The 23,235-nt window shown below is 52.3% G+C and overlaps 1 protein-coding gene and 1 pseudogene across 1 annotated transcript; both read left to right on the forward strand.

Annotated features, from left to right (window-relative positions):
- The window catches only part of LOC142364261 (cyclin-Y-like protein 1-B), a 48,535-nt pseudogene extending 27,700 nt beyond the window's left edge, over window positions 1–20,835 (forward strand).
- On the forward strand, window positions 18,331–18,636 carry LOC142364207 (feather keratin Cos2-2-like). Its single transcript, XM_075443375.1, has one exon. It carries the CDS (start codon window positions 18,331–18,333, stop codon window positions 18,634–18,636), a length of 306 nt encoding a protein of 101 aa, XP_075299490.1.
- Window positions 20,836–23,235: the final 2,400 nt, after the last annotated feature.

A 23,235-nucleotide genomic window follows, 5' to 3' on the forward strand; every position in this document is an offset into this window, starting at 1 on the left:
CCTCTTCTGTGCTATATGCAGTGCTTGGCAATAAAATGATTCTGATCAAGCACAAGATTGGGGTCCGTGAAGTCATTCACCACACTGCACTCAGGAACTCCAAGTGGGACGCTTCTCAGAATGTCTCGAACTCTGTTGGCATCACCTGGGCTGATCTCCTTGAGACTCAGCCTTCTCCCATTGAGAAATCACTTGATTTGAAGCGAGTCTTTCACTGAACAAGAGGGGAATTTTTGTGATTGTGTGTGTGAATTGATTCAAAAGATAATATTCTATTACTGTGACTGTGATTGTAAATTCTTTCTAATCACTCTGTAAATGTTAAGGTAACCAGTGATTAATAGCGGCTAAATTCCTGTGATTGTCTCTTTCTTTCAAGTCTGAACACACCATGAATTGCTACTAAACATACCCTTTAGACATAGAACGTTGTGGTCTAAGGCCAGTTCTGGATCCAGCTGTACCTAGGCTCCTCTCTGAGAAGGAGTTTAGAAATCAGAGGGGTCCAGTCTGCAGCTGGTGACTAAATGGGAGGGTCTCCCTACCCCCTTACACTTTCTTTCACTCTATAAACCATTTTCTGTTCAAAACCCCTTTTGATTTAGTATTCCACTCATTTAAGAAGTAATAGAGTGAAACTTGCCAACAAACTTTGTAAGAACACATTTTCTAAATTTTCAGTAAAATCTTTTTTTGCCAAACCTTTGTCTGATGATTTAAGTGACCTAACCACTCATTCATGACATGGGCTCTGAGAGTGCCACAATATATGTCACCGGCCACAAACCACTAGCAGGAGAAACCATTAATATCCATTGGGGGAAAATCTTCCTTCCATATCTGCTCAGCTTGCAGTGGGGAGGATTGTGCCCTTCACAATGTGTGGGCCCCTCCCTCCAGGACTGTAGCCTTAGAGCACAACTGGCTGTCCTCCCAGGGCATGCTGACATCTTTTCAAGGAGTAGAATGTTGCTAGGAGCAGGGGTTGTCCAGCAGCCACATTTGCCTTTCAAGAACCCTGGCCGGCCTAGAAAGCAAGGGGCTGGGTCCTGGCGTAGCACCATAAATTACTGGCTTTTGGCCACAGCCATCGTCATGGGGCTGCGGTGTGCCAGAGGCTGCTGGTGTGCATTTGCTGTGCTGCCTCAGGGGTACGGGCACAGCCCCCTGCCTTCCCAGGGGAGCGTGGAGCAGCACTGGGAGGAGTGCAGCCTGTCCCCAAGGTGTGAGCTGTCCCCTTCTGCTGGCAACAACCTGCTGACTGCACCTACCCAGCAGGAGGCTGAGGAGGCACAGGGGGATGTCCTGGACACTACGAGAGAGGACAGCTGGGGAATGAGTCTGTAGAAAGCACAATAATCCAACACTGTAAAATGGGAATGGCATATTTCCATGCAGGTAAAGCCATGTCCCAGAAATATCAGTGCAGGAAAAACCAGCCCAAATAGGATTGAGAGACATGACCAGCCCTCACCTGGAGCTGCTAAGTGCCTGCCTGTGCTCAGAAAGCCCCACCACACAAACATCACAGGCCTGAGCAGCCACACTGTGCCAGGTTCACAGATCTAGATCAACCAGCTGTGTTAAGGGAGGGCAGTGGTGGAAGGCTGCAACCTCCCACCCAGCTCATAAAAATGGGTGGGGACAGCAGTCAGCATTGCAGAGCTCTTGGCTGTATGCAGGGTACCAGAGGAGACACCCCCACTTCCAAGTTTTCTGTGAAAAAAGTTCCTTTATTTTATCTCATGCAGCACCATTATATGGAGCCTTACATGACTGCTTCACCTCACTGCAAGCCATGCAGAAACAAACATGAAATGCTGGATGCTCCTGCCCTCCAGCCACACCAAGGCTCCTCCTTGTCTTCTACAACATACAAGAAACCTGACTGTTTTACGGGGCAAGGGACAAGGGGGACAGGATGTCTCTGGTACTTGCAGCCCTAATATCATGCGCATTCTGTGCTTTTTCTCTTTGCTTAATCTATCAGTGAAGTGCAGACCCTGGCTGGCTGCAGGTGCCCACCAAGCCATTCTACCACTCCTGCTCCATCAAGAGAAAAAATCTCTGCCTTTTGAAGAGAGGCTATTAACACTACAGTGAGTCTAGAGCCTCCATGTCTGTAGCCTGAGGGGAGGCTGGCTTGTCCCAGGCACACACCCTTCTGCTGCCACATCAGTGTGCTGCTGTGGCACTGCTCCCTTTGCAAGGGCAGGGGCTGGTCCCAGACTCTTGAGACCGCGAAGGTTCATTTGAGAGTTTCTAAGGCTGCAGGATTTCCTTTTCCTTCTAGTGTGAGAATTCTTTGTGGGGCTGCAGCAATGGGGGTGTTCTCTAGTTTTCATATTCTCCTTCATACACAGACTTGGGACGTGGAGAGTGATGCCGTGAAAAGCCAGAATTGAAGACTGAATAGTCGGCAGACTATTAAGCAGGTATTCTTTATTGCGGCGCCGGGCACACGGGGGATCTCTCCTCCAAACGTGTGCACCGAAGAGACACAGTTACTAGGTATTTATGCTATGTTAACATACATATTAATTACATTTCCAAGAAATGTTTATCATAGTAATGGCTTTTCCAAGAATTCATTAATATATGGTAATGTCCGTCACACATGTTTGTTTGGCGTCTCTTGGCAGGGATCTTCAGATTATCCTGCAGCCTCCTTATCTCTGTAGTTTGCATACCTGTTCTCCCAAGGCCCAGGTGCCTAAAGGGATTATTCAGGAGTCCCTTGTCTTGCAACCATCCTAATATTCACAAAGAACCAAGACTTGTTTCTGACTACCTGAAGTGATAACATCCCCTACATGTTACATTTGTTACATTTACAGTTATCAAGAGGCTCAATGTCTGGAAAGGCCATGATAGCTTTGACTCTGCTGTGGTTTCTCTCTGTCTTACAGTGAGAAAACAGCTGACTGAATCATTGTCAACACCTTGAGCTCACCGAGGCTGATAGGGCTGGCCAGTGACTGAACGGTTACTTTGATTGCAGTGTCTGAAAGACTTGCTTAGAGTTGTTTAGAGGGGCTGAGAGCTGGTGTTGGGAGTCCTGGATCCCAGTGATGTGTGTGCATGATAGTGTTCACCTACGTTTTCTCCTGGCTGTGCTCCTGTGTGTATTCACACGTCCATGTGTGTGCCTGTGGTAATGCACATGAAAACATGTGTGTATACTAACGTTCTGCGTGTTTGAGTTTGGGCAACTGTGTCCATGAGTGTGTATGTGTTTTAGCACACACACATTGTTCTCTGAACTGAGCTGTCCTGAGACACTGCTGCTAGAGATGTCCCTTGTATAGCCCTACCCTTCCTGGTTTAAAGCCAGACAAGAAGTTAATCTTATCTGAACAATGTGAGTTTGTCTGATAAGCAGGAGGTGGCTGTCAAGAGCAGCAGTTTAACTGATGTGTTAGTATCCCAGCTGGTAAACCACTAAGAAACGCAGAGACCTGAAAAAAGAAACAGGTCACTAGGGGAAAGGAAATTCTGGCAGGGGGAGATCGAGACCACCGACTCACAGACCACCTACCCCAATTATATCACCAACTCAAAATGATGAAGTTGAAGAACAACTCAGCATGCATACTAATTTACGTGCTGGACAAAGAGACTTTAACCAATCATTTAAGAGAATAACAATGCATAAATATCAAGAAGATGAATATGTTAATGCTTTGTGTGTAAAGAACAGTTAATTTGAATGCTTGGACTGATGTTTGGAGGCAGACACCCACATCTGCACAAATATGCAATAAAATAGCTGTGCTCTGTGTGTGTATTGGTGTTTCACACACCGGGTGAAAGAACCCTGATTTTGAGGACAACAACGTGCCTTCTTGTAGGACAGCAGGAATGTGTGTCACTGGTCTGCGTATACTTAATTGTGTGGGCACAGCTGCATGTAGATGTGTGCTTTTGTGTGAGAACATTTGTGCAGAGGAGTGTACGTGTATATCTGTATGCAAATATGTGTGTGCAGGAGCATGCATGTGTGTAAGCACGTGTGTTTGCATGTCTCTGCGTACGTGTTGGTATGGGGGGTGGCTGTGCATGTTGGTGTGCGCATGGGCTCCTTTGGTACGTGCACACACCTCTTGATAAGTGCACACCTGTGAGTTGCTCTTTGGGTGCATGTGAGCTCACAGCTGTGGTTGTGCCCATGTCTGTTTATCTGGGCGCGCACTGAAGGGGAAATTCAAATTGTAACTGCTTGGCAGTGGTAATCTGGGACCAAGCAATGATCTGGCGTGGAGGGCAAGAAGACCCAAATGCAGAAGGGGTTAATGTGGCTGGCAGCAGGAATGCCAGAGACAGAAGGACTCCTGTAAGGGAGTGCAGTGTCCCTGGGTCATGAGACAAGAAACAGCCACAGCAACGTCTTGTAGCAATCCTGGAATTTGACTGCTCAGTGGTCACCTTTGGGCAGTAGAGCTGGTGTGGGGGATAGACCCAATGCCAGGCTGAGGTGCCCCATGCAACTGCTCACAGGATTGGTGCTGGTGCCAGTGTATGTAAGGAATCATCACTTGATGCACCTTTGCAGACTCCCTGTAGAGCTGCTCCTGAGTAGCTTTCCTGGAGACACATGCTCTGAAGGCAAGGGAGATCGATTTCCCCTTATTCATCTTGTCTGACTTTGCACTTCGATCTTCACTTAGAACTTTACTGCAAGGAAGACTGAAGACTTAGGCCTTAACTGCGGTTAGAAGCCTCTCTGTATTCAAACGTCTATAGTTGCTTTCGTTGGTAATGGAGGTATTTGCAAAAGCTGCCTGTGCTGAGACTTGGAAGGAAGCAAATACACAAGACCACGAGTGCTGGAGTAATGACTGTCATGCTAGCCTGCCACCCTGTGCTGCTGCCATCTGAGTTGGAAACCCTTGTGATCAACTGAAGGGGTGAGTGTTAAGGAAGAAGCCACTGCCTGAGCATTTACACACCATTCAAGGAGTTGCACACACACCACCTGAGACTTGCACTTCCAGGACCAGAGTTAAATGCAACTCAGATAGAAAACAACGACCCTTCTTACATTTAAATCCAGTTTTTCTATAACAGTGAGAAGATCCCCTCCAGTGCCAGGTTGTCAGGACAGTTTTCTGTTCCCTCAGTCTCATTCGCTAAGTCACATCTCAGTATTTCCTGCTTTGAAGAGTGCAGCTGTGTTATTCCCTTTCTCTGCAACAGCCTTTCACGTAGCTGGAGACACTCAGCCTGCCATCCCCAGTTTCCTACATGGGATTTTCATCTCAAGGATGCAATTACATGCACCATGTTCTGAAGGAGATGCCTGCACTTGATCCTGTAACCAAGGTGATGGAATTAGTTAATCATGGATTTTCGGCAACAATCCCACGTGTAAGTCTCCATGTTCATTTAGTGGTGTAGGCCTTATCTGCAGGGTCAGATCTAGTTGTACAAACGTGTTTCTGCAGCAAAGGATTTCCCTGATAATTTTAACTTAGGGTAGATGCAGTTTAGCTGTGCTCTGCACCAACTACTTTTTCAGGGCTGATGGTTTTGTTTCACTGCTAGTCACATCTGAAGGACCAACACAGGCATGCAAACTCCCACAGAAACCTCCAGGTCTTTGCAGGTGGATCTCAGTACTTAGTGGTACATGGCAAATGGGACAAGTGTGGAAGACTTCATCCTTTTTGGTTTCCCTGGCACATGTATTTCTGGCTGTCCCTAGTGGTGGTATTTGCACTGACGTACTCCCTGACATCAATAGGCAATGCATCTGTCATATCTGTGGCTGTTCCACGGGATGCTGCTCTGGCTCAAGAGAAAATCCGGCAATGTCTGCTATCTCTACCTGTAGCCATTATTCCTAGCATAAGGCAGTCAACAAAATCTACACTCCCCTTACTTCCTTCTATCCAGGATCTGAATGTACTTATAAATCTCTAACTAAAATTATCCAAACCACTGTTCTTCATGTTAGATGTGTCAGGGCATTTCCACATCTGAAACCCCACACTGGTTTTTAACTGTCCATCATTCCGTCCATTTTGGGCTTTGTTGTGGAAACACTTTAATGTGATTGGTAAAGTCAGCAAAATGCAGAGCTGTGAAAGGCTGGCTGGGGAGCAAGGCTCTCTTTCCGTTCTCTGGGAGGACATTAGCACTTCCAAAGGGCACTTGCTTGCCCCCTTGCTATGATTTTCATTTCAGAGGAGATGAATCACACTCTCAAAGCTCTTCTTGGTGCACACTGACGCTGAAGGGAGTCCATGTGAGCTCTGCACAAAGTGGAGGCATCAACATGGCAGATACACCTGCATGAAGAGTGTGGGATTGATCTCCCCTAAGGGTAGAACTCTCCAAGTGAGATGGCTGAGTCCAGACTGAATGTCTCCTCCTCCCTTCTGGAAGCAGTGGTGATTCTGGAGGCAATTCTCCTGTGTCCACCTGTGCTGTGCACACAATTCATAGACCTGCAACCAGGCACCTGTGTCCAAGGACAGGCTGATGCCCATCGTTGTCAGCTGTGCTCTGTTTCTCAGTGGCATTTGGGAAAATCCCTGGGAACAGCCCACTGAGGCTGGAAAAAGAGCCTGAGGCTGCATCCATCCTCAGGTAGCCATCACTGCTTGTCATTCCATGCTTTTGAGGGAAACTTGTGTCTGTAGTGTGTTGAAGCCCTCTGCAGCCCTGGGCAGAAACCAATAGCAGGACCTGAAATGTCCAAGGGACCCTAGACACAGCACAGTGCAGGACACTGAGGGATGCCATCAATTCCCCATCAACACTGCCTAGAGTCCTCTGAGATAAAATAGGGGCATGCAAAGCCTCCATCAGGGCTGGCAGAGAACACCCACATCACTTGGGAGAGACAGGCCATCCTGGAACCCCAGCAGGACAACAGCCAAGTACCCTAGGCTTTCTCAGGTGAAGTGGATGATGCTTTATGAGCAACAGACTCCAATTCACAGAGTGGGATTCAGCTGGAAAGCCAGCACCCTCCAGCTGAGCTTCCACATGCAGTGCTGGGGTGGGATTGCCTGAGAATAGTTCCCCAGAACCATTCCTGTTGCCTGTGGGACCAAAGGAGATCACTGAGATGTGGTTACCAGCTGCTGGACAGAGAAACCAGCATGGAGTCAGGGACATAGGGTTTGCTCCCAGATGAGCACTAGTGATTGCCCTGAGAAGAAGAGACATGAGAAAGCGTGGGACTACTCTCCAGCAGTGGATGAGTGCAGGAAGGACTTGAGCAGAGAATCTTGTCCAGCATCTGGCTGATGGGTCTTTTTCACTTGCTGATGTGAAGGTGCAGGGCAAGGGAGGGCTCTTCCCTTCTTGGCCTACTATGGCCACATGGCAAGATGATAAGAGAAGTTGTGCCTCTTACCACAAGCTTCGTGCCCCAGCGTTGGCCACCAGTGGAGGCACAGGGAAAGGGAAGAAGACAAGCTGACAGGTTATTTGCCCTCAGTATTCACCTCAGAGTACCAACTGTTCTAAGCAGAGGGCATTTACAAGCCTGCGCTGGCTTGTTTATGATATAGCCTCCAATGGGTCTGCCCCAAGGCAGGTTTCTGGGACGCTTATCGTCGTCAGAGACCCTGGATCTAGATGCAGCTGTGAAAGTCATACTGGCATGTGCTTCAGAGCAGCACAGGCTGGGGAGCTATGTATGAGCAGTGGCAGGGAGGGAACCCCTCCTCAGAGCACCCCACCATGTTTCTGTGCACTGCTGCAAGCTGTGAGCACCAGTGTCCATCTAGCACTTCATCAGCTTGCTCACTTTCCATCTCACTTTTCAAAACCTCTGACAGGCTGAGCTGTTTCTCCATGCATACTTCTTTCTGCAGGACCTCACCATTCTTCACACACCCACACCCACACCCAAGACCATACTGCTTTGCAGCAATACTCGTTGGTCTTTCAGTCCATTCACTCTCTCCATGTCTGACTGAGCTACTGTTGGCTGCTGGTCTCTCCTTCAGCAGCAGCAGACATGAGCTGCTCCTCTCTCACCTCTGACAATATCTTCCGCCTAGAACAGTGTCTTCATGAGACACACTGCATCCTTTGCCCTTGCCCTGTCCCTGTATGGCATTTCTGTTCCTCTTGCACCGAGTTAGCCTTCTCAGTCACCCAAGATTTATGACCACCCCTACAGAGTTAGGTACCATTGTATCCAACAGATGTAGGAGAGAAGCTCCTATATGACACATCACTCCATCCCCTAGCATCTTTCCCTCTTTCAGGCTTCCTATGTATTAGCAGCACATTCAGAAATACTCTGCAAATTTAAGGTGAGGTCTTAGTCCTCCTTTGGTACCCTTTACTCCTGACATCTCCTAGATTATTTCCTGTACCCATCTGCAGCCCCTGCTCTCTCTACAGAAACACCCGCAGGGAGTCAGGACTCACATCTCCTCCCTTCTACCACCAGCTGCACAAACTCTTGCCTCATTCTCCCCAGCCTGAAAGTCACATCTCACCAAAGTCTGCCAGTCCCACCAGGGCTGCCAGGATAATGAGCACCATGTCCACCCTGTCCCTGGGACTGTCTGGTTGGAGAGAGGACAAAGCACACACTGAAGTGCCTGCACCCCGGTGTTGCACACTCTCTCCCTTTGCCTCTGGCCATACAGGAGGAACCTCAAGAGAAACATCTCTGTAAAGAGCATCTGTGGCAGAATCCACCCACACAGCAACAGGCACACTCCCACACTGTGGCGGGGGCAGGACATGGCAACATAGCTCTGTATGGCACAGGCAATCCTTCTGTGTCCCTTCACCTACCCACATTACCCACAATCTCTACCTGCTTGTCTCACCCAGGGCCACAGAAAGCAGACAGCCAGGCAAGTAAAAGGGCTACTTGATTTCAATGTCTTCTGCTGTTTGCTGCCTGGAGCAGTGCTCCTCTGCCACTGCTCACCCAGGGCCCTTTGCTCACACAGTGGGCAGGGACTGCAGGAAGCAAGTTATCAGCATAGCAGCCTCCATTCACAACTCTGCTCCCACAAGGCCTTCAGGGTCCTGTGGTTCAGCTGAGGCCATGGCAGAAGGATGGTGGGCTGCCCTCTGCTCTCCAACGACTGCAAACCTGCCAGGAGTTCCCCTGTAATACAACTATAGCTGCCATAGCAGTCCTCAGCAGAGGCAGGAAAGAGGGATGAACCTTTCCCCTCTGCCTCCGAAGCCTGTGAACATGGGCTTTTGCAGCTGTGTCAAGACCCCATGCCCAGAGGCCTCTTTCCAGCTCTCACTCACCTCACCTCAGATCTTCAGCCCCATAGGCCAATTTAGGAGATCTCTCTGTGTCTCACTCCTGACATCTGAACTTGAGTCTCCAATGGGACTTTCAACAAGTGTCCAGCTCAAGCTTCTCTCCTATCTCCTGGACTTCATTTCAACACCAAAGGCTGTCAGTCTCAGGTGGAGGGAAATCCTATGCAGCAAGCTGCATGTCCTGAACAGTAACCACTGTGGGATACACTTGAAGGTGTTTGTGATAACCAGTATCTTGATACCTGTGAATGTAAAAAATTTAACATGTAAGGGATGTTATCACTTCAGGTGGTCAGAATCTTTGCACAACCAAAACAAGTCTTGGTTCTTTGTGAATAATTGGGACAGTTGTAAGGTAAAAGAATCCTGAATAATCCCTTTAGGCCGTGGGAGAAAAGGTATGCAAACTACAGAGATAAGAAGGCTGCAAGATGATCTCAAGACCCCCAACAATTGAAGGACTTTAACACATACTAATGAGTTCTCAGAAAAACCATTACTATGCTAAGCACTTCTTGTAAATGTAATTAATATGTATGTTAACATAGCATAAATACCTAGTAACTGTGTCTCTTTGGTGCACAGGTTTGGAGGAGAGATCCCCCATGTGCCCGGTGCCGTAAGAAAGAATACCTGCTTAGTAGCCTTCTGACTATGGAGTCTTCAGTTCTTCACGGCATCAATCTCTTTCTCATGTTGGTGCCTTGGCAGAACTGCCAGCTCTACAGGATGCCTTTCCAATATCAGCACACTGGAAATGGCCTTTGGAGCTGGAGGGTTCAGTTTGTGATTGTGTGTCTGAGCCTATTTGTGAAGTTGCCAGCAAGAAGCCACTTCTGGTCATGGTTTCAAAGCAAAGGCTGTATCAGCACTGTATCCGCTGGGTCTTTCTGTTCTAACCAGGCCTGGCTACGTTGTTGGGCTGAAAGAGATCCCCAGCCCCTGCCCCTTGAGCACCATTTTGCGCGGCAGGACCGAGGGCTGTCCGGCTGCCCGGGGGCAGGAGGGTCTCTGCTGCCCGGCTCCCTGGGCAGAGCAGAAAGGCGCTGCTCCTCGCCGGGAGCCAGCGGGGCCGGCGGCTGCAACCGCTCCTTCCCGGGCACGGTCGGACACCGCCACCGCTCCCGGCCGCCATTCCTGTTCCCCGCTGCCACAGGTTCTGCCACTGTCGCGGGGGATTTCTGTCCTCGTCCCGGTGGGAGTGCGGAGGTCAGGGGTGGTGAGGGGCGGGAGAAAGCTTATGCCCGATGAGAGGCTCCGGATCGGCGCCGGGGGGATGTCTCGGGGCTGGAAGGGGCTGCGGGGCCGGGCGGGAACGGGCGGGGCGAGGCGGCACCGGCGGGCGGAGCGGCAGCGCCCCCTGGCGGGACCGGCCGCGGCTGCCCCCCCGCCCCCGACACACGCGCCCGGCCCCGCCCGCGCCGGTTCGTGCCCGGCCGCAGCCCCGGCTCCTCTCCCCGTGTCTCCCACGGCGCAGTAATACACCGCCGCGTCCCCGCGCCGGGGCCGGGCGAGCCACAGGGCGCTGGACCGGCGGTCTGCCGCCACCGACAGCCGCCCCGGAGGGGCCGGCACATCCTTGGACGCTTTCGCACTCATCACAAGAAGTGCGGGGCCTCGGCCCGGGAGCTGACGGTACCAGTAGATGAAATCTCCGATTTGTATGTTGGGGTGTGAGCAGTTGATGCTGATGCCGGTGCCCTCGGTGGTCTCTGCTGATGGCTCCTGCTGCACCTGGGCTCTGGCCACAGTCACTGTCGGGAAAGCAGAAGAAAACACTAAAGATGTTGAATGACCGCCCAGTTCTGATGACTTTTTCTCCCTGAGAAATGGCCAGGAAAAGTTGCAACGAGACAGAGTCAGACTGGAACGCATGGGGACATGTGCCCATCAACAGGGTGGAGAGTGATCCTGGTGTGGGGGTGTGGAGTGAGGGGAGAAAACTGGGAGAGAACTGGAAATTGGTGCATGCAGAGATAGAATGAAAGTCAGGTGCATGGCTGATGGATGGGTGGATGGATGAATGGGTGGGTGGAGTGAGAGAGAGGACAGTGGAGTGTGCTACAGTGAAGGATGAAGTGTTGAATTCAGAAGAAGAATAAGTGCTGAATGCACAGAGGGATGAGTGGATGGAGGGAAAAACGGCATGCTGCAGGAAAGCAAGCTTATAGTTACAGATACGAAGAAAGCAGAGAGAGAGATGAGAGAAGGGGTCTCAGAGAGTAGGAAGAGGGGACGGTGATGCCAGATGCATGGAGAGATGTCAAAAAATGGGTGGATGAATGGATAAAGAGCAAACAAGGAAGGGAGGTGTCCCAGTGAAGGACAGAGGTCTAAATTCAAGGCAATAAGCAGCAAACTCACAGGAGAAGGAGAGGTTGCGTGGAAAGGTAGGTGTACAGGCAAGCAGGCTCATAGCGGCAGAGGTGGTGGAGAAATGGGGAGAACAAGAAGAGGAGACTCGGAGGGCTTGGAAAGGGGGAGCAGAGCTGGCAGAGGGGCAGGGACGGGGAAAGACACCCCGAAGAAGGAGAGGGAAGAGCTCGTGCTGGGCTCCCTGGGGAGCAGCCCGGGCACAGCCCCGGCCCCCGCCCACCGCCGCCAGCCCCGCGCACCCAGCAGCACCGCGGCCAGCCCCGCCAGCCCCGCGCCCCGGCACCGCCGCATCCCGCCGCTCCGCCGCTCCGCCGCCCGCGCCTCGCTGCCCCCCGCCAGCCCCGGCTCTCTGCTCCGCCCGCGCCGCCTCCTCTCCGCTGCCTCCTCCCCTCGCCGCCGCCGCCAGCTCCGCCCCGGGGCTCAGCCCGGCGCCGGCGCCGCTCGGGCTCTCGCCCGGCCTCGCAGCGCTCGCTGGCTCTGCCCGGCCACGACTTGGTCTCCTGGGAAATGGACTCTCGCCGTCCGCCAGCGAGAATCAGCCTGCACAGAGCCAGCTGCAGTGGGGACAGCGGCAGGGCCTTGACCCAGGAGCTGGACCGGCTTCCCCGAGCTGTGCCTGAGCTCAGGGGCTGGAAGCAGCAGCCTCTGATTCCCTGCGGATGGCAGTGAGGAGCCCGAGAGCCTTCAGCTGCCTGCGTGTGGTCCCAGCACAATGTCTAAAAGCTGTGTTGTGGTAAATGGGGTGTGAGGACAAATGTGCCCATGGGTGTGCAGGCGTCAGGGAGGGCAGGGGAAAGAAGCTGGAATCACAGAATCAGACTGTAGGTGTGAAGGGACCTCCAGAGGTCATATCCCCCTTCTCAGAATAGATCCCATTCATTCAGATTGCCCAAAGTCACATTCAGTCCAGCCTTGAACACCTCTCAGGATGGAGATTGCACAGCCTCGATGGGAAACAGATTCCTGTTCTCATTGGTTGTTTTTAGCCTGTTGCTTGTATAGAATTCCCCATGATCCAGCAGCTGCTCATTGCCTCTACTCCTGTCGCAGAGTACTCCCACAGCCTAGTCAATCTTCTCGGTTTTCTCTGGACAGGTAGTTCCTGGGCGTGCTGGGAACAACTTAGCCAATGGAAACCAGTGTGCCGTCTGTTCCCTCTCTGTGGCTGGGTGTCATCTCCAAACTTGCAGGAAGTGCCACCCTTCCCATTAAACATGGTGTTTATGGAAACATAAAAGACTGTTGGTCCTACTGCTGATCCCTGAGGCACCCCCCTGGTAAGTGTCTTGGGCTTTGCAACACTTGGAACAACTCTTTGAGCCTGGTAGTCCAGCCAATTTTCCAGCCACCTTAGCATCCTCCTAGTGAACCCATTCATCTCCAATTTGGTCATAAAGGAAGTTCGAGGGAGGCTGTCAAAGTCACTGCTAACCTCCAGGTACACACATCCGCTGCCCTTTGCTTGTCCACAGTGCCCATTACCTTATGAGAAACCAGTGAGGTTTGCCCTCAACTGCAGTAGACTCTGAGTTCAGCAGCAGCTCCATGGAGAGGGAAGCAGCCCTGGCCGAGCTCTCCCAGCAGAGGTCCCTGGCCATGATGTCAGCAAAGCTCGGTAACAGAGAGGGGGTAAGGCTGGCTGCCCTGTGTCCAAGCTGGACCTTAGCTCAGGCAGTCCAATATCTGGGAGAGGAGATGGGCTTAGAAAATCTATCCAGTGTGCACAGTCCTTGTCGGAAAGAAGGTCTATACTGGACACCCTGTGGGACAGCAGCAGGCTATGGAGGGTGTGGTCTCGAATCCAATTTCCTTCCCCTCCCAGGGGCAGTTGCTGGGCACCCAGACAGAGATTCAGATGTGGGGCATGAAGTTCCTGGGGACAGAAGACAAAAGCACACATCAGTTCTTTCGCTTTCCTGTGCAAGCCACAGGGTCTGTCCTTTCCCTCACAGCACAGTGACATCAGGCTTTGTGGTCCTTTCTTTCAGTACCTGTTTGGTGCAAAGTCTCCACCCCTGCCTGATGCAGCACCAGGCCAGTGGGCTGCATGAGTACATTTGGAATTGGGTCGGTCAAAGCCCCCTCCTTGGTGGTGAGAACAAGGTGCAGCATTGCACCTCTCCTTGTGGGCTCCTCTATCACTTGGATGAGTAAGTTGTCCTCAACGCATTCCAGGAACCTCCTGGATTGCCTGTGCCCTGCTGTGTTGTCCCTCCAACAGATGTCGGGGGGATCGAAGTCCCCCATGAGGACCAGGGCTTTTGAACGTGAGGCTTCTCCTATCTGCTTATAGAGGGCCTCATCTGCTTGCTCACCCTTGTCAGGTGGCCTGTAGCAGACTCCCACTGTAATGTCGCCTGTTCCTGCCCTGTCTTGAATCTTGACCCATAAGCTCTCCGTGGGCTCCTCATCCAATCCCAGGTGGAGCTCCATGCAATCCAGCTGATCTTTGACATAGAGGGCGACACCCCCTCCTTGTTTCCCCTGCCTGTCTTTCCTAAAGAGCCTGTATCCTCCCATCCCAATACTTCTTTCATAGGAGCTGTCCCACCATGTCTCTGTGATGCCGATGATATCTTAGCCCCGCAGATGTGCGCGCATCTCTAGCTCCTTTTGTTTATTCCCCATGCTATGTGCATTTGCATAAAGGCATTTGAGCTGAGCTCCCAACGAAGCTGCACCGTTGCTGATGCACAGCTCCCTGTTCCGTACCCTCACTGACACAGGAGAATGAAGGTCCTTGCTAGCACACCGTCCACTAACAGCTGAGTTGCCACCCCCAGCCTTTTCACTAGCCAGATTGGTTTTATTTCTTTCCCCGTTCAAATCTAGTTTAAAGCCCTATCAATGAGCTCTGCTAACTCCTGAGCTAGGATCCTCTTCCCCTTTTGTGACAGGTGTACCCCATCTGTTGCCAGCAGGCCTGGTGCCATGTAAACTGATCCATGATCAACGAACCCCAAATTTTGCCTATGACACCAGGCTTGGAGCCAGGTATTGATCTGTTGACTCCTGCTGTTTCTTCCCCCATCTTCCCCTGCAACTGGAGAGGTAGAGGAGAACACTACTTGTGCTCCTGATCCCTTAACCTGTCACCCCAGAGCCCTGAAGTCCCTTTTGATTACCTGTGTGCATTTGTCCCTAACCTGGTCACTGCCAACCTCAAGAAAGAAGAGTAGTAATAGTCAGTGGGCCTGACCAGACCAGGGAGTTTCCTAGTGATATCTCTCACCCAGGCCCCAGGGAGGCAGCAGAATTCCCTGTGGGCTGGGTCTAGTCGGCATATCGGGCCCTCTGTTCTTCTCAGAAGGGAGTCACCTATGACAATTACCCTTCTTTTTGTTTTTGTGGAGGCAGTCGTGATGCGTGGGGCTGACTGCCTAGCTCTGGGCAACCTCGTGCGCGGGCCTTCATCCACTCTGTCATTTGCCTGGCCCTCCGGTTCTAGAGCCTCATACCTATTGTGTAAGAGCACCTGGGGTGGAGAGGGAGGACAGGAGGGGATTCGCCTGCCGCCCCCAGCTAGGACCCATTTCCATTCTCCTCTGTCTCTCAGGTCCTCTCCTTCTGCCTTCTGGTGAGAGGGCAGGGGATCTTCTGCTTCTTGTGGAGCGTCCATCTTCTGCGCTTATTTCGGGGATGGCAGGGCATGGCTCCACCAGTCTATTTCCCACTCGCACTCCCTGATGCTCCTTAACCTTTCTCCCTCCTCTTTGAGCTCTGCCACCAGGGTGAGCAGATCATCCACCCGGTCACAGCGCACACAGACGTACTGTCTGCTGCCCTCCAATACCAGTGACAGGCTCAGGCACTCCTTGTAGCCAGAGAACTGCACAGCTGCCTGTTTATGAGGGAGCTCTGAATGGGTCACCACATTCTGCCTGGTGACGGCTTTCAGCCAAATGGAGACCATAGCTCGGTGTCTCCTAGCTGAGCAAGCAATGACCACCAGTTGAATTTACCCGGGGAGCTGGCTGAGGCTCGGGGCCCTGCCTGCCTGCCCTGCCTGCGCGAACTGCTGCGCAAACTGCCGCGCCACACCTTGGCTGCTGTGCCATGCCCTGTTTGCCCGTCCTGTTCGCTTGCACTCCCCAGGTGCTGATTTTGCCCGGGGGGAGGGTACAGCGGTCAGTCTGGACCCCGCACACGCTGAGTCAGAGCCGCCGCTTGTCAGGGCTCAGCACTTCCCGCTTGGGGGGTTGGGGGGGGAGGGACACACTCTCTCTCTCCCGGTGCCTGTCTCGGCAGTTCTGCATCTAAGAAAAGGTTCCCCCGGGGCGATCCCTCGCTCCGGAGCCCTTCGCCACGCGGTCATGATGGATAGCAGCAGGCTGCAGATCACATGAGAAGACTTCAGTTCTGGCAGTCAAGCCATATCTGGCAGATACATCCTGTGGATCTTCTTCTATAGATTTCTTGCCATTCTCCTGGACCCGTGACTTGAGTCCACCCCAGACCTTTCAGAACGTTCCACTAGCCCAGCAGATAACTGCCGATAACAGTCTTGAATAGTCAGTGCACTGCCCTGCTGAAGACACTATCATCGGATCCGAACATCTGTATTTCACATTATTCTCTCTGGACTCTTTGACCGCCCAGGGCACTTTCCCCAAAAATTCTGTCTGGCAGATCCCCAAGGGGACAAAAATCTTCTCTTATGAAGTGCAGGGTTACAGCTTTGCCTTCTGTTTTGCAAAGCCGCTGCAAACTCCAGACACGAGAGCTATCCCAGCTTTTCTCCAAAACCCCAACAAGATTATAGCTCTGCAAGAGTGCACAGACTTTTAGGTTGACAGTCAGTCTGCGTTCAGGATGAGGTCTCCTGATAGTAATCAGGGTTCTGCAAAGTCCAGAGATCACCAGGTGTGTTCATAGAGATGAGGAAGGTCTCAGGTCAAGCTGGGAAGTCACCCACATGTCAGGGTCCAAAGTGGGATCAGTGGTGTCCATGTCCAGACACAGGCACAGATGTGTCACCACTGGAGCTGTAACTCCGGGTGGAGCCAAACACTCGAACTTCAGATTGAAAGCTGCTCCCATGGGAAGGGAGTCAGTCCTGGCTGAAGTCTCCCAGCAGCACTACCTGGGAATGATCTCAGCAAGGCCAACAAAGGGCAGCCTCAGCTAAGCTACCTCTGAATTGGATCCGTCCAACTGTCCTGTATCTCAAAGCCAAGCAACATCTGCACCCCTGTCCCTTTAGTCCAATACCCATTTGGTGTGAGGTCTTGGCCCTTGCCTGACTTAGCAACAGGCTGATGAGCTGCAGCAGCGCATCTGGCATTGGCATGTACATGAGGAGCCTGTGTCCCAACCCAGTGACCAGCAGCACTGCCCCCTAAGCGGCTCCACTCAGTGACACAGGTCTACATGAAGTGGGCAGGCTTGCTTGACCTTTCTCCCTTCACAAAGCAAGAAATGATGGGTGCAGGAGGCAGACACTGCATTTCATTGCTAGTTCTCAGTGAACCTCCGTACCAGGGTGAAGCCATAACCAGTCAGCTGTAGATTCCATTCCGCCACCATTTGTTATGTCAGGAGGAACCTGCTACTCTGTGTATCTTGTCAACACACCAAGGAAAGGTCTCCCAACTATGACAGCAACATGCTCTCATGGAGGGCCACACAAGTACAGACAGACACACATGTGCTCATACACACCTGCACGGAATAATGCAAAAGTCTGTGTGCTCACATAAAGCCAGCCTAGAGTCCAGCACTAACGCACATAAAAGCAGGAAAATATCAGCGAGAGTGGACTCTGCTGAGGACATGCTGGGGACACACGGACAGAACAAGGCTCAAATGCCCTGGGTAAAAATCAGACCCCAGACATGCTCCTGCTAATGTACAGGGACTGCACAGGGAGGGAAAGAGGCCAATGAGCCCAGCAAAATGTTCCCAAGAGCATTGTGAGTGTTGCTATAGGATCCAACATGGGATCCTTGGGCATGCAGACAAGAAGCGGGAGAGCAGTGCCCATTTCCTGACAACTTTGCCACAAACAAGCCCACAAGAATGACCCAGGTGCACATCACCTGCCAGCACGGGATGCCACCAGCACTTGAGCTGAGTCTTCTGCCTGCGATGATGTCTTTCTGCCCCGGAAAGCCAAGGGACTCTCATTCTGGAAATTACAGAAGCCTTCCTATGGGGAAGCACGTGGCGTCAGCCAGGAAATGAAAAGGCAGCAGTGCAGGAAACCCGGACACAGCCCATGCCATTAGCTGAGACACTCTGCATTTGACGTGAACTTGTCAGAAAATTATTACTTCCCCAAAGGCTGCCTCTGGGCCTGAGGCAGTGCAGGACTACTATAAAAGGCAGCCCAACTCTTGGCTCTCTCATCCGCTTCTCTCACCTCCTTGTCGTTGGGAATCAGGTGAGTGTGAAGCCTTTTCTCCTCCTCCTGCAAGATCAGGTCTTTCCCCAATGTCTGTCTCAGCTGACAGGGGCTGTCCCAGCCCTGGGCCGGGAGCTGTTTCTCATAGGAGAGGGAAGGGCAGAGAATGTCTTCCACTGGTAGAGCCTGGCACTTAGCTGAAGTGACTCTTCAGCTTTCAGCTGGACAGCCTGTGCTGGGCCTGTAGGGGGCTTGGCTTCCCCAAGGTTGGGTGCAGTGCTGCTGCTCATGTGTTCCCGTTTTCTTTTTCCCCCTGCACTCTGTCCCAGCTGCCCCTCCAGCCCAGAGACATGTCCTGCTGCAACCCATGCCTGCCATGCCAGCCCTGCGGCCCGACCCCGCTGGCCAACAGCTGCAATGAGCCCTGTTTCAGGCAGTGCCAGAGCTCCAATGTTGTCATCCAGCCCTCCGCCGTGGTGGTGACTCTGCCCGGACCCATCCTCAGCTCCTTCCCACAGAACACCGTTGTGGGATCCTCCACCTCTGCTGCTGTTGGCAGCATCCTCAGCTGTGATGGAGTGCCCATTTCCTCCGGAGGCTTTGACCTCTCCTGCATTACCAGCCGCTACTGTGGGAACAGATGTCAGCCCTGCTAAAGCTGTTGGCGATGTTCCCGGGCAAGAACCTCCAAGAACTCAGAACATGGTCCTCGACAGAAGATAGAGCTTTGGAGCATTGCATTTAGAGATTTGGGCCATTATTCTGCTTCTGCTTCTTCTTCTACTCTCCTCTCTCTCTCCTTCCTATGCTGTCGCTGTCTCCCAGCACCAGTCTGGCGGGGACGTGTTCGCCTCCCTCCTGCTGCAGGGCAAGCAGACGGAACCCCTGCAGAAGCTCCAGCACATCTCAGTGCCTGCCCCTGGCGCTCCCTGTGAGCCATCTCCTCTTCAATTTCAGACTCATTAAAGTTGTGCTGCATCCAAGCCTGGGCCTCCGAGTCCTTCTTTTTCTGAGTCACGTCTTCCAATCTGCTCAGGAAAGAAGGAGGCTTTTTGGAGAGGGTTAGGGTGGGCACAAAAGAAGACCCTTCATCTATCCCAGAGGAAAGAGAGGGGAGGCCCCAGTGCACTGGGTTGCCTGCTGTGCCCCGTCCCTTGGAGCTGAAGAAGATATTCCTGGCTACTCCACAGGCAACGGCCAACAGTCAGCCTTGCTGCATGTGTTTCCAGATGGGCCTGGAGCACTGGGCCCTGGAGCATGTTCTGTCAATGGGGAGCCCAACAAGTGCTGTCCTGGAGTGAGGAGCCCATGGTGGCAGGAGGCCAAGGGATGATGTCAGCAGCCCCTCTGGCTCTTGGAGAAGGGACGTCCTCTAGGCCTGGATGGAGCTGTGCTGGGGGAGAAGGCTCAAGCAGACAATGGCTCCAAAGGGTGGCAGAAGTGGGGATATGGAGAAAATAATACCTGGGGACAGCCCACAGCCTCATCCCCCCTTGCCTACCTTTCCATTGGCTGATCTCGGGTCCACAGCCAGCACGCACAAGCACAGGCACATGAGAGAGGTACCTCATACGGTCCTGGAGCGCCTGGCAGGGCCCAGCTGCTGTCCAGACTGGCAGGGCTGAGGCAATTCACCAGTTAGTACTGGTATCGGCCACACAAATGGACTCACCACTCCCTGTGAATCCAACAGCCCCATGGGCCACTGCAGCTCCAGGACAGCATCCAGCGCCCAGAGACGCATTTCTGCTCTCTGGTCCTTGGTCTCCTCCAAGCCTGGGGCAGCTTGCCTCGGCTTCTGAGGCGGCACCACTGCCAGGCTCCAGCTCTGATCCAGAAAGGCTCTGTGCAAGTGTAGTTACCCCCTTTGCGACATTAGCAATAGTCTACCATAGAAAGAACAGAGATTCTGACAGATGACTGCATATTTTTGAGGAAAAAATCTCGTCCCCTCACCCAGCAAGCAGTTCCCGAGGACTACTGCAAGCATGGCCCTGATCACAAGCACATCTCCTGCTTGGTTCGCACCCTTTTCAGTGCTGCACAGCTGAAGATGCAATTTGGGGTGTGTGGAAAGGCTTTTAGCCTATGCGGAGATTGACACGTGCCTTGGGAGCTGTAAGAAGCTCGTCCTAGGAGCGAGGATGCTGGCTTCGCAAGTAGGGATGCTCAGGCTGTATGGGATGTGGATTATTGCCAAAGACTGATGGATATTTTGAAGGACCCTCAGCTCAGTGATAGCCAGCAAGGAAGGGGAAGACGACTGTGCCAGTCAGCAGGCAACGCCAATGGTCTTCCTGGTGGCAAGGAAAGTCTGCCTCATTTTTGGCACACCGGTGGTGGGGTAGCAAATCGCCACAAAGGAAGCCTGACGAGGAAGAAATGCGGTAAGGTGTGGAGGTGCTTATTGCTCCACGCAGTGACAATAGGAGGTGGTTCCCATCAGGTTTAGAAGATACATGGAGAAGATAATGGCACCTGGGGCCACGTGCACACCCAGGGAGGTCAGGAAGCCCAGCAGAAAGAGATCAGTTACAAGCGTCCTGCTCTCCTTTGCCATGGCTCTAAATATTAGAAAGGAGGTTATTGGAAAGTGGAAAATTATTCTGTCCGAAGGAAGACCCTAACTAATAAAAATGTCACCCAGAGATTGCAAATAATCACCTGCATGATCGTCCGCTCTAAGCTTTTCTGTCCCCACAATGCGCTCGCTTAGAACAAAAGTGAACATAAATGGATTATTAGGATGCTAGAAAAATGAAAAAGCACGGTGGGTTTTCTTCCACTTCATCTACTCCCAACCTGCAGCTCTCGACAGTTTAAAGAAGACCATGGGAAATGTTTTTCAGATGTGATCCTTTTTGACCCTGAGCCATGCTATTCTCCCTTGGGTGCTTTTATTCTCGCCAAGAATAATTGCAATTACCCAGTTCTCAGAAAGGTGTCAGATGGGAGTCTTGTCCATGTTCTTTCTTGGCTGTGTTCCTGGTCCCGTCCTCCATCTTCTTGTTTCTTCCTTATGGTCATGTTTCTCAAAGGCTTCCTGTTGTCCTGTTTGGAGTAGCTTTGTCATGTCCTCTGGTGGGTTTGTCCTGGGCTGGCTGCCAGATGCCCACTCACTCTTTCTCAAGCCCCTCCTCAATAAGGCAGGAGGAGAAAATAAGGTGAAAAGACTCATGGGTCAAGACAAAGACAGGGAGATCAAATACCAGGTACCCTCACCGGCAAAACAGACTCAGCCTGGGGAAGATGCATGTCAATTATTAACACTCAAAAACAAAATAAGATGGTGAGAAACAAAGACAAAAAACAAGATCAAAAAAACCCAAAACCACTTTCAGGTATTTAGGTATGCTTTTCAACCATACTTGGCAATTTCTTTGACCTCTACCCTCAGCTCCAGGTAGCGAGTTAGACACTGGTCACCTTCAGGCAATCACCATCTCCCAGGTGCAGAGGAGGGTCTCCTGAAGGCACCGCTGGGCTTGAAAGCAGGCAATGCTCCCCACATTCTCCTCCTGCCTGCACTTCCAGGCACATTCACTGTGCATACTCATCATCTAGGCAGTGGGCACCTTCTTGCTGTCCCCAGAGACCAAGGCTTCACTTCTTCCTCACTGAAACTCGCAAGCAGTGGCACTGGGTGGTTCACCAGTGCACTGAATGGTTTGGCCGTGCCAGGGCATGTCCATCTCCTCATCCTTCCTGGGATACCAGAGCCTTGTTTCAGGCACAGTCTGTCTGCCAACAGACCTCACACACCAACAGGATCTGCAGCCAAATAGCGGAGGGCAGATCAGTGCCACCAAGGTAGGAAAACTTGCCCTGTGCTAAGCTTTGCTGGCCAAAGCTGCTAGGCTGGGTGGAATGAAGGCAGAGCCGCTGAGGGAGTCCTCAGGGACCCAGGAGCCAGCCAAGATGACGGGGAATCAGAAGGAGAATGTCACGTTCTCAGAGAGGCTGCAGTTAGTTTCATCTCAGGGGGTTGGATGGAGCCTGGTGACATTCTGGTGGCATCCCTCAACAGCTCTCCCGCAAGTCCAGGCACTGCGTGAACCTGACGGTTTGATTGGGCTATTTTGCCCCTTGCTCAAGACCCTGGGTCTGATCTCAGACACAAAAGTCACACCAGCATGCTGTTAATGACAGTTTTCTTTGCTGCACAGGCTGCGGAGCCAGAGACCCAGCCTCACCACAACCGCAACACGCTACTGCTGGACAAGCTGAGGGAAATACTCCACAGGGAACACACACCCTTTTTCTGTGTGATGCTGCATGCGGTGGGTAACCATGTGGCCTCAGGAGAGGGACACCTGGTGCCGTCCTGCAGCTTGGCATCCCGCACATAGAAAAGCATCTGGGAGTTCTCCACAGACAGCACAGAGGAGAACCTCTCTGAGTTTACCCAAGGTTTCCATTTACCCATGCACAGCAGCATCGCAGAGGCCTGTGTCAGCACCTCCTCTTGCTCCAATCCTTGCTAGCCTCAAAGACGCATCTCACCAAAGTCTACAAGTCCCACCAGGACTGCCAGAAAATACAGGAGTGCGTCATGCTTTCCCTGTCACAGGTTGCCCACAGACTTCCGAGAAAGAGGGTGTTGGTGCTTGCAGGTTCCTATCTTCTCCTTCCTCTGCCACCTGAAAACAGCCTCCCAACCTCCCTGTGGGGAGTGGAGAAAATCTCTTCAGCTGCTGCTCCAGACAGACCTCCTCACATCCCCACGCTGCTGACCCAGGGAGGCTCTCTAGAGAGATGACAGACTGGTGCTCGTCCCAAGGAGAGGAATCAAGTTGCAATCTTTGCTACACCACAGTTTCCATAGGGCCAGGGCCAGGTTTTTCAGCACTTGAAGATTCTTACTTGAGCAGTGCGGCAGCAGCTGGGCTTTTAACAGCCCCCAAAGTCAGAAGGTGTTTGAGCATCCCCTCAGGCAGACACACCTGCTGGAGAAGTGCTGCCTCCAAACTCACCGTCACACGGTCAAAGGGGCCTTGGCCACCTCAGAATTTATGTAGTAGGCAAAGGAACAGATCATGCAGTCCACTGTCAGGCAACAGAACGCTGCCAAGAACCTTCCAGCATCTTGCGTCTCACGGTGATCTCAGTGAGCCCAACCATTCCCCATTTAGGGAGGTGTCCGTGACCATTTTCTCTGGCCGTGTGGTACCCAGCTGGGCACAAGGTCTGCATCCTGGGAGTGGAAAAGGCCCCCTTCAAGCCCACTCCTGTTCACCTCTGCTATAGGTACAGTC

Source organism: Opisthocomus hoazin, chromosome 26, assembly GCF_030867145.1.
Source record: "Opisthocomus hoazin isolate bOpiHoa1 chromosome 26, bOpiHoa1.hap1, whole genome shotgun sequence".
NCBI lineage: Eukaryota > Metazoa > Chordata > Aves > Opisthocomiformes > Opisthocomidae > Opisthocomus > Opisthocomus hoazin.

Coding starts and splice junctions, on each gene's coding strand:
- LOC142364207 (XM_075443375.1), top strand. CDS start 18,331: ATGTCCTGCTGCAACCCATGCCTGCCATGCCAGCCCTGCGGCCCGACC.